General features: G+C 39.9%; 1 protein-coding gene across 1 annotated transcript; it reads right to left on the bottom strand.

Annotated features, from left to right (window-relative positions):
• Positions 1 to 243: 243 nt before the first annotated feature.
• On the bottom strand, positions 244 to 10,451 carry MAT2B (methionine adenosyltransferase 2 non-catalytic beta subunit). The gene is made up of 7 exons (XM_069869069.1): positions 10,365 to 10,451; positions 7,861 to 8,055; positions 6,977 to 7,091; positions 6,519 to 6,671; positions 3,944 to 4,137; positions 2,843 to 2,956; positions 244 to 1,845 (listed from the first exon to the last, which is right to left on the bottom strand). The coding sequence occupies exons 1-7, from the start codon at positions 10,425 to 10,427 to the stop codon at positions 1,675 to 1,677; spliced, it is 1,005 nt and encodes a 334-aa protein (XP_069725170.1). The 5' UTR covers positions 10,428 to 10,451; the 3' UTR covers positions 244 to 1,674.
• Between the last annotated feature and the right edge of the window lie 459 nt (positions 10,452 to 10,910).

Below are 10,910 nucleotides of genomic sequence, written 5' to 3'. Positions count from 1 at the left end.
GGCACAGGATGTGTCAAGGCTTCTATTTTCAAAACCTTCAGTACCATTTTTTTTCCTCAAGTACATTGACCCCATCCCCAAGGCAGTGGTGCAGAGACAAAGAAACAACCTAGTCTAACTTGGAAATAGTTCTTTGAATCAAGGGGAAGAATCACTGAAAGGGCACACAGATTTCCAAAAGAACTGCAAATATTTATGATTCAGGTAAACAAATCTTGATGATAAAGAAAGAATCAACAACTGTTTCTCATGCTGGCAATATATATTTATTGTAATTGTGGAGACAGGTTACCATATGTGTATCAAGACTTCAGGCTCAGAACAAATCAGGATTATGAACTCTTAGCATACATGATTTAGAAATTAAAGGAGTGAATGTAAAGCTGACCTTTAGGAGATCTTCACTTGTTCTATTTTTGTACGTCTTACTCTCCCATTTTAAAAAAAAATAAATTAAAGCTGAACACCTTCCCCTCCCCCTTCACATCAACCTCACAAAAACAAACGATTGTCCAAATGCAGCTTTTCCTACGTTTAATAATGATCTGCTGATAGTCTTGGAACATTTTCATTGTTAATTGCACAAATTCAGAAGAAAGTTAACTGCTACAAACGTTGTTCTTCCTCCACTGAATCCAACTGTAATGACTAGACTTAAGTAGATGCCAGTTCTGCTTATATTTGACTATTGTGGTTATGTTGTAGCAGTGCAAACCTTCAACATGTGCCCTTTGCTGCTCCAGACGAAGCTACATCAGTGCAAGATTGGACAGTCTGTGCAAAAGAAGCTGCAGTGCTACAAATTCTTGAAATATCTTACTCCTCCCTGTCACATGTATTGCCTGACAAACACCTTCTTCCTGCTCATTTCCCCAATCCCAAATACTACGCAAGAAAAAAAAAGATAAAGATATTGCATGCTTTTATAAAAAAGAAAAAAAAAAATCCAACTCAACTCCCCCCCCGGGAGAACTAGATCAAAACAATTTTTCTCCAGCCTCCCAACCCTCTTCTAGCTTTTATCTGTCACCATTATAACAAGTGCATACAACTTGCTGTACAAATATAAAGCTGCAGGCATTCAAGTTACAGAACGTTCTGAAAATATTTCAAGCATATAAAGTACACTTCAGAGTTGCAAAAATAAAGTTTCACTTTTTTAAAAAACATTTTGATCAGAGCTCAAGCAAAACAAATACTTAACAATTCCTACCTCAGTTTAACTTTGTAAGAACACCACTTTCAGAAGTTAAAATAAAAAAAATCAGATTTGTGTTGATAAAGTAACTGACCATGTCTTTTAATGAAGAGGAATGGTATATACAACAATGGCACAGATCTTAAGCATCAACAATATCTCAGCCAAAAATAAATCAACAAGTGATCCGAGTCATTCTCAGCATCAAATAGTAGCAACAGCTAAGGACCATAATTCACTAAGAACAAATGTTAACTTACACTGGTACAAATGAAAGGAAAGATTCAAGATATCAAACAGGCTCAGTTTCCGTCACTGAACTTCTTTCAGGCTTACTATTTCTCTAGTGCAAGACCATGTGTTTACCTGATTAAATGAAAACTCATCAATGTCACAATTTAGGAGCACTCATACAAAACTATTTTTTTTTTTAAAAAAAGTGCCACATAACATACTTCTACTAAAAAAGTTACAAACTAATGGAAGACTGTCTGCCTCCATCTCTTGTCAACAAGGAAAGGCCAAAGAGATTCTTTGATCCCAGCTCGAAACGGTGTTCTCTGACCTATTCCCAGCATCTCCAACCTGGAGCAGTCTAGCTGAGCATTCCTTGGACGAAGAGCACCCACAACCGGACAATCAGTAATCTAAAAATTAAACAGAAAAAGCCAAACACAGCAGCAAGTAATCAAAAGTGACAGAAAAATTCTTACATATGCTCATTTAGAAGTTTTCCTTCACAGCTTTCTATATATGTACATTTGCCTCCTCAGTTAGAACTATTTAGAAAGGATGTGGGGTTTTTTATTTGCTTGTTTTACAGTTCGCTACATTTCAATCTAAGAGATGTCAGACAAAACTAAGTGAAGTGTCTCAAGTGAAACTTTTCTCACTTAATAATTGCCCACAATTTATGTTTTCCTTTTTTATTCTGATTTTCACCCTACGACTATAATCACAAGGTAGGCGAATACTCTAAAATGTAGATAGAACCATGTCTTGATCAAAAGACTTGAAGAGAAATAGATTTGGGCAGGAAAAACGTAGACTAACATGGTGTTCTCCATTTTTTTTCATCTTCCAAGACACATTTCAGTTCCAATCTTTAGTAATTTAGAATCCTTGGAGTTTATTTTGGATATAAATAAAATCTTTTTTTGCATGTTATACTGTCATAACATTATCAGTGTGTTTTTAATAGCAGTCTTACTTTTAAGTATCAATAAAACTGTAAGATGGGTTTTAAGGAAAGCAAAAAAGATTTGAAGTTCTTCAGTGCACATCTTCGTAAATAAATCTGGGCACCATGAAGTGCTTTCAAGTTAATGTTCAGTCAATCTAAATTTTTTAAGGACAGAAATACTACTAAAAATATGATTTACTCATGACTAAGGAGAACTGTTCTTCAGAAATAGCATTACATGACAAACTACAAAACTGATTACTGACTGACAGGGTGATTTTCATAATTCAGCAGGTAAAGCAGCTGTTTTCCCAAGTTAGACACCAGACGGCATTCTCAGCGATACATCTGCTGTGCTAGACATACACATACAGCTCGTCCTGAAGAGGAAACTTACTTGCACAGCCAGAATAAAAACTACTGCTTTCATCTTGCTACAGGCCGAACAAAACATCACTTACTGGCCTCAAATGGCTGCTGGGAAGGTTGAAAGCATCGGCAATTGCACACGCCATTTCATACTTAGTCATCTGTTCATTGCCAGACCAGTGAAATGTTCCTTTTACTGACGGGTCCTATAGAAGAAAGAAGAAGGACTGGTTAAAAAAAGCAGCTAGCTAGCCCTCACAGTAATTCCTGGCCAAGAATCATGCAGAACAATCTTCTAGCAAGATCCTGTCCTGAAGGGCACATAAGAGCATCTCGGTGATATTATGGAAATGTCTCATGCATTTTCAAAGAACACCTGACTAGAGATGAGAGAGAACTGGTGGTATGCATACCTGATCTGACTTTTCACAAACAGTTTTTATTCCGTAGAATTAACAGGAGAGAAAGGAGCAAGCCAGCCAACCAACCAACCAAGGTCAAATACCTTGGGAAGAACAACTCAGTTATTTGATACTATTCACTTACTAAAAAAAAAAAAAAAAAAGAAAAGATACCATACATATTCTGAATGTTCAACTGCAAATCAGGTACAAGTCCTGTCAAACAAAATAATAATTACACCATGTCTACCATATAAGCATAGTCCATTTTTTCAGCATTACGTGTATGAAAAATAAAGGTGGTTAGTTGATTTTGTTACCTTGCAAAGGCGGTAATCTGAAGATGCTGTGGTGAATGAACACTAAAGTACTCAGGTTCTGTGACTTGCTTTTGCTACTTCAGTGCTCTTAATGTACTAAATAAGGGCACCTTTGAGACTTAGATTCAACCACCATATATTTATTATTTTTTACTCCAAAAAGGCAATTTGTAAGAAGTATATCAGAAGTTAGGTATTTGCCTTTCTCTCATGTACATGAGAAGACATAAGAAAATTTTCAGAAGAATCTGTCTCACCAATTCACTCGCCTTTGTTTGAAATACCAGAATACTCACGCACTATCATGTAAAGGGCAGATACTGCAATATTACAGCTAGTCCTTTCTTCCCTCACAGTGTTTCAGAAATACAAGGAGCAATGCAGGTTATATGCAGTTCTCAGTTGTTCAGAACCAAAGCCAAGAACTCAAACTGTTTTTATGGTCGAGAGGCTTGTTTCTTCAAATTCTTACCAGCATTCTCTTCTCTGCTAGCTGTCTGCAAACAGCTGCTACATCCTTGACATTAGTAGGAAATCTTTGTTGCCAGTGGTCCATGTTGGCAGATTTATTACTGAACTGCACTTTATCAAACATAACAGTCACAGTACTTTCCTCCAGTCTTTCTACCTCTCCATACAAAACAGGAATCCTCAGTACTGCAGCACCTAAAAGCAAAAGTATTAACATAGTTATGAATACATATGAAGGCTTTAGCATAACCTGAAAAGTGGTTTGGAAGAGTCAAAGTATATGTTGGTCATATTAAGCATTGACAAATCACAAAGAAAATCCAATTATGATGTTAGGCCTAAGAATATAATCTGCATGTGTAACAATTAGGACAGATGATAAACACAAAGTTTATATACTTATTTTCATTTATTCAGTTGATTTTCAAAAAGTTAACAAGCTTTCATTTAACACCATCAGAGAGAATAAAAAAAAAAAAAAAAAGGCTTGTTTCAGTAAGAAGAATAATTAAAAAAATTAAAGAACCCAGCTGTGTTATACAGTTATGCCAGCCCTCTCTATCCTCCTAGGGGCAGAGCAAGAACAAAAATTCCCACCAACCACAAACTGACACATTAAGGTATCAATTACTGACAAAGTCTTTTCACCCAGCACGCAGAAACCTCCTGTATAAGGATATTATGTACAAGAAAAAAAGACATGAATACTGGAATGAATAAAAAGCTTGATGAACAATCAACAGGCTCACAGAATGCCGCAGTAAACAATATTCAATCTCAAAATAGTGATTTGAGAAATTAAATTAACAGCAAACAAGTGCAAAGAGAAGGATATTTTATGACCAAATACATCATACTAGTTTATCTCGGTCATGAAGACTCAAAGTGTGTCTTTGAGGTGAAATCCAAGGCAGCTACAACAAATTCATTAGAAGTAATACAGACATTTTGCTTAAAGAAAAAAAGAACCACCTGAATCAGTCCTGAAATTAAAAGTGGAAGTCACCAAATCATTGCAATTCTTATAGATTTGTAAGAAAATGCCGTAGCTATTAGAAAGACAAAAAAAAAAGAGAAAGTTAACATAAAAATTACTGTCACAAAAAAATTTAACTGAAAGAAGTACTTACAGAAGAAAAACAAATACAATAAAAACCCAATACGAAGCCAATTTCCTGTTGCTGTTAATCCCTACATCATCAATTAATACACAGTAAAGATGTTCGTCCTCTCTTTAAATACTAGTCAAAAATATCTATTTTCAGTATATTAGAAGTATTTATTACTTCAGAAAAAGACTGCCCTGCTTTTGTTCTCAGAGAGCTATTTGAGACCTGGACAGCACTGTCTTCATCACCAATGGTTCTGAAGACCTACCGGAACATTTTAGATTCATAAAGCAGGAGAATTAAACGTAACTTGTATCGCCTTCTAACCGAAGTGATACATATTTTTAAACATTATTTAAAAAATAATAAACATTACGTTAAAAAAATGAATTATTAGTTGAGATTCTTGCATTACACAACAGCCATGGGTAAGGAAGTTCTTGACATCACTGCAGGGATTTGATAAGACTGACTGCCCCTCGAAGGAATGAGATCTTTTGTTGATGACAGATCGCTGTTCAGCCCCATTTGAATCCTCCCTGGATGGCAGCTGGCATGCCAGGCAACTCTCCTCTTCAGCAGGGATTTAGCTTAAGTTTAGCTTAAGTAAGATTTTAGGTAGAATAAATGATTACAGTTTACTGTGTGATTTAGTATGCTGTCTGCTTAGTGTAGCACAAGTAGCTAGACTTACTGAAGCACAAGGCTGCAGGCTGGGGATTTCCAGTTAGAAACTTTTTCAGTGAGTGCAACCTCCTCAGTCAAAACAAGGCCTCCAGAGTCAAGAAAACCCAGGAAAGTACAGAGACTTCAAGGGTACAGATTATCAGCACCAGCTGTGCTAAGACAAGACAACATCCTGTCTGAAAGACAGTGAAGGAATCCAATAAGGAAGGAGAAGATCCCAGATCCAAATATTACTGCTGGACCAAACCACCGTGAGAGGAGCGGGTGAGAGGTCTGTAAGGGCACAGTTGCCCCGGGACTGTTCACATGGGCCCTCTCCTCTCCAGAGCTGACTATGCTGCTGTATCCTTCTATTATTTATTTTATAAAATCCAGTACCTGAGAGTGTGCTTTGGGAAACCCTGGAGTAAGCTGCCACCTGGCATGGCCAGCAGGATGCCCAGATGGAAGGTGAGTGAATCAAGATAAACAGGATGCAACTTCAAAATCTCAGCTAAGTGACACAGGGAATCAAGTGTGCACATACAATCCTTCAGCTATAAACCATGCAATCCTTCAACTATAAGCATGTACAACCCAATTATCCCTCTGTATATTTGTTCCATGTACTAACAGTGTGACCTCGTCAAACTCTGTTAAATTGCACTTTCATCTAAAGACATATTTTATCTAAAAAACCTCATTCACAACACAACTTTACTACTGACTTATAAGTCTGTTAAGCTAACAGACAGGTAAAAATAGAAAGCTTCTCCAAAAAATGTGTGAGTGTATTCTTACCTTCATTATTTTCCAAGACTGCTTTTTCACCCTCCAGTTTGGTTTTACCATATAAGTTCAGGGGATTTGGTATGTCAGTCTCTTTGTAAGGAGGGCTTGTTCCATCAAATACATAATCTGTACTAATGTAGATCAGAAACGCTCCAACTCCAGCTAGAAAGAAAATGTTTATACATAGTCTAATTTAATTCATGCCTTTTGTTTGAAGTCTCAACAAACATTTAAACAAATCTTCCAAGCATCCCATCATCTTCTAGCCCCTTTCATTCCTGCTGCTTTGGCTGTTCACTGACCCTTCACACAGAGACGTGTGCTACCCTTACAGAAAAAGGATTGACAGCACACTGACCACAGAAATAACATTCAGTGCTTTGAGTAACTTATTTGTATTTATGCCTTCATATAAATAATTGCAGCATTTTATCAAAAAACCCCAAATACGTTAGCTGGTTCCTTACCTGCCTCTTTGGCCAAGTTCCCTGAAGCAGCCACATTGAGCTGAGAAGCAGCATCTGGTTGACTTTCCACAACATCTGGCCTTCTCTCCGCAGCACAATGCACTATAACATGAGGCTGGAAATTAAAACTAATTTTAAACAACCAACATTGGCAAGAGATGGCAGTTGCTCCTTAACTCCACCGATGAACTCCCTCAGGCACAAAGGCATTTCACCAAGTTGTGACAAGTACCAGAAGTAGTTTATTTTTAATCATGGCATTCTGAGGAACACAGTATCCTTAAGAAGTATAAAAGGACCATGCTGCCTCAAGATACCAAAAACCCTGATCATGAATTTTGCATTTATGATCTTCAGCAGCTTTAACTTTACAGCAAGATAAAAGCTGGGTTTGTTTCTCCTCTTAATTCTGAATAATAACAACAAGAATAATAATCTCACTCACAGACATAATAGTACTAAAAGCATTAGCCAAAGTATTCTTAGATAAGCCATTGGCACACAGCTTTTTTGCTATTTAAAGGCATTTCATAGAATGGCATCCTGTATATATTCCCTTTGCAAGTCAGACTGAAAGAAGAGTGAACTTACTGCACTGCATGCTACACAGTTATTGCTCTTGTGTTCAACTGTTCCTCAACTTCAAAAAAACCTGACACGTACAGCTGTTCTCTACGGTCTGTCTATGGTGATGACAGCAAGTTCAGAACCATCTGCACCCACAGAGCAAAGCTACACTCCAGATGTGGCAGAAAAGACAGCCACAGATATTTTGAGTCCATCAGCCTGAACTAAAGCCACCCAGAGTGTCAGAACAGTACTATCAACTAATTACTAGACGTATAAAGTACCCTCTCCATCTAATTAATATTCTAGAAACTTACCTGAAAATCATGGATAATGCCATGAACTGCAGCGCAGTCCAGAAGATTAACCTGTTCAAATCTGGGCTGAGCTCTCCTGTACCCACAGCCAACTGCATTCCAATTATTTTCATTGAATTCTTTAAACACTGCTCTGCCAAGGAGTCCTGTGGCACCAGTAATCAAAACTCGCCTACTGGGAACATGGACATCTTCCTACAGAAAAGAGAACAGGGAAAGTTTTCGTTCTGCAGTTATTTATTACTGCTTTTTTCTTTAAAAAGTATGCAAGGTTACAAGCAGTGCTACTGTGCTCAAGAGTGAGTAATTTGGAGTTTCTCAGGAACACAAACATCTGGGAGCACCCATACAGCACCTAGTCACATATTCAAACATTGTTTCCAAGATAATGAAAACAAATGTAAATGGGAAAGTCATTTACTTCCACAACAAGAGGGGAAAAGAAAGCAAACAAAAAGCAACCCCAAAACAATTATTTCAAGTTGCAGCATACTGCATGTATTTTTTCTCAACTCTAAATCTTCAGGAAAAGGATGACATTGCCACCAGTACCAGGTGGAAATTAATAACTTATATGTGGACAGTTTCCTGAAAATTACACACTACAGCAAGTGATGTGTTTAAAGAGTTGCCTTGATCTTTGCTGTCAATTTGACCTCAGAACACACATTTATTTACAGTTTCTTAAGGCTGTCCATGTTTCTCTGAAAAGTGAGAACATGCAAGTGCAGGGTTTGTTTTTTATGTGACATACTTTTTATCTAAGCAAAATCTGGACACAGCACCACAGGACAGATGATCAGTGGTTCTATAGCCAAAGGGTACCCGCTAATAAACACCAAAAACTTGTTGGAGAAAATAGAGCTGGAAGGTTCTCTGAAAATGTGTCACAATATCTTTAACAGAAATAAACAGCAGAAGACGCATGTAAAATATATAAAATCTGACATTTTCAAGCATCATTCAGCTAAGTCTGTTTACTCTACACATCATAAAGACATGACATAAGCAGCACAACCTGAACTGAACAGTCACATTTTTTATCAAGTACAGTTTGTGGCAGTTTGCTTGTCTGCAAGGTTGATTTAGTCATATGTTCCTAAGAAACCAAGATAAGCAATAGGTGTTTCCCGTAAGTTCAACACAAAGGGACTACAAGAGTAAAGGTATTACACCTTGCTGGAACTTAAACACCTGCACACACAAACTCTGTCCCCATACACTGCCTTGCTCCTTTGCAGTGTCACCCAGCTGCAAGAGCATTTCTTTCTCAGACCTAGTACCTACACACACCTCCACCACTTCCAAGTCCACAGGACCTCGGAGGTTTCATGTTCCCACCACCACTGTTTGCGGGTGCTCTCATGGAAGCTACTGCTGCTGCCTCACAGCTGCTCCCACACAGACAAGTGAATTCATATGAACAGCATCATATTCCCCAGCAAAACAACCAGGATGTCTCTAATAGTCACAGAGAAATAAAATTAATTTCTGTCCGTTGCTTTGCTTGCAGGGAATTAATCACATTCCTTTAGAAGAGAAGGCGGCAAAGCTCCATAGCTACTATATAGCATTATGTGTAGTTAACCAAAATCACATAATGGCTTAGAAACCTCTTTTCACTTCTGTTAAGAAATATAAAAGAAAATCAAAGTAAAAATAAAGTTTCTCAAATTTGGCTGAAGTATTAACAACGTAATGAAACTAAAAGATAAGATGGCTCATAGCTATCTCTGTAACAATCCAGAAAACACATTTAGAATTTTACACATTAGCACACACTAGCAATTTTATTCTTTATGTATAGCAACTGCCTAAAAGACAATGTGAAATTCATGTTGTCCTTCTGCCTGTGAGTTTTATGGGCCTAGATACAAGTTCTCGTTCAGACTGGCTTATCTGACAAATGTTTTCCCCGTGCTGATTAACTAAGGAGCAATCCCACTCAGTCAACAAACATGCAAAAAGTTCTCTTAGCAACTACTTCTGAATCATACTACCCAAAAGCACATTTTAGGGCTTTGTAACGACGTAAATGCACATTTTTGAGCTCTGCAATTAAGTACCCCGTTTCTTTTTGCTTTACCTGATGCTCACCACTAGAAATTAATGCAGTAAGAAATGATCGTACTCGGCACACATGCAACAACATAATAAAATAAAAAAGCAGTATTTGCGAGATCTAAAGGTGCTCTGTAAACACTGCCGACATCAAAGGGAAAAGCATAATTTACAACAAAAATAAAACGCGAAGCATTTCTGGGTGCAAAGCAAGACAGAAGCACTTTCTAAGCTGCCAGTGAAGGCTGGACGAGCCAGGGCTGCGCTCGGTAACGCCGGCTGGAGGGAGGGAGCGGGCCCAGGGCAGCGCCAGGAGGGGCCGGAGGAGCCTCCCCGAGGGCCCTCGCTCCAGCCCGCCCGACGGCCCCGCCCCGGGCAGAGCCGGCCGGACCCCCGGGCACAGAGCGGGGCGCGCAGGGGCCCGGCCCCGCCCCGCCGCGCACCTGCACCAGCTCGCAGCGCCCCGGCACGAAGCGGATCTTGAGCTCCTTCTCCCGGCCGACCATGGCGGCGCCTACGTGGGGGGCGGGGCCTCCGGCACCAACCATTGGGCCGCGCCTTCCGGCACCGCCCCGCGCCGCGCGCTCATGGGCTGAGGGGCGCCTGAGGGGGCGGGGCCATAGCGCGCTCCCATAGGGCCGCGTCCGCGCTGATTGGGTGAGGAGCGCCGGGGAGCCGGGCCCGCAACGCGCGCTCATTAGCTGAGGGGCGGCGGGGGTGGGACCAGAGGGCGCTTAAAGGGGCCGCGCGTCGCCCCCTTGACCCAGGGTAACCGGCGGATCGTGCCCGGGGTGGAGCGGCCCCAGCGCCCCCTCCCTGCCTCCCTCCCTGCAGCAGCGCCCGGCACGGAGGCGGAGAGGCTGATGTTTCAGATGTATCAAAAAGCGAAGGAGGCTCTGCCGTTGATGCAGGTGAAGGTCTCCGCGAAATTGAGAGAATTAACGGATAAGGGTAGCCGCAACGGGTTTGTGCGTTTAGTTCTCTTCTCA

This window comes from Phaenicophaeus curvirostris, chromosome 15 (genome assembly GCF_032191515.1).
Source record: "Phaenicophaeus curvirostris isolate KB17595 chromosome 15, BPBGC_Pcur_1.0, whole genome shotgun sequence".
NCBI classification, from domain to species: domain Eukaryota; kingdom Metazoa; phylum Chordata; class Aves; order Cuculiformes; family Cuculidae; genus Phaenicophaeus; species Phaenicophaeus curvirostris.
This window is presented reverse-complemented; position numbering and strand designations above follow the sequence as displayed.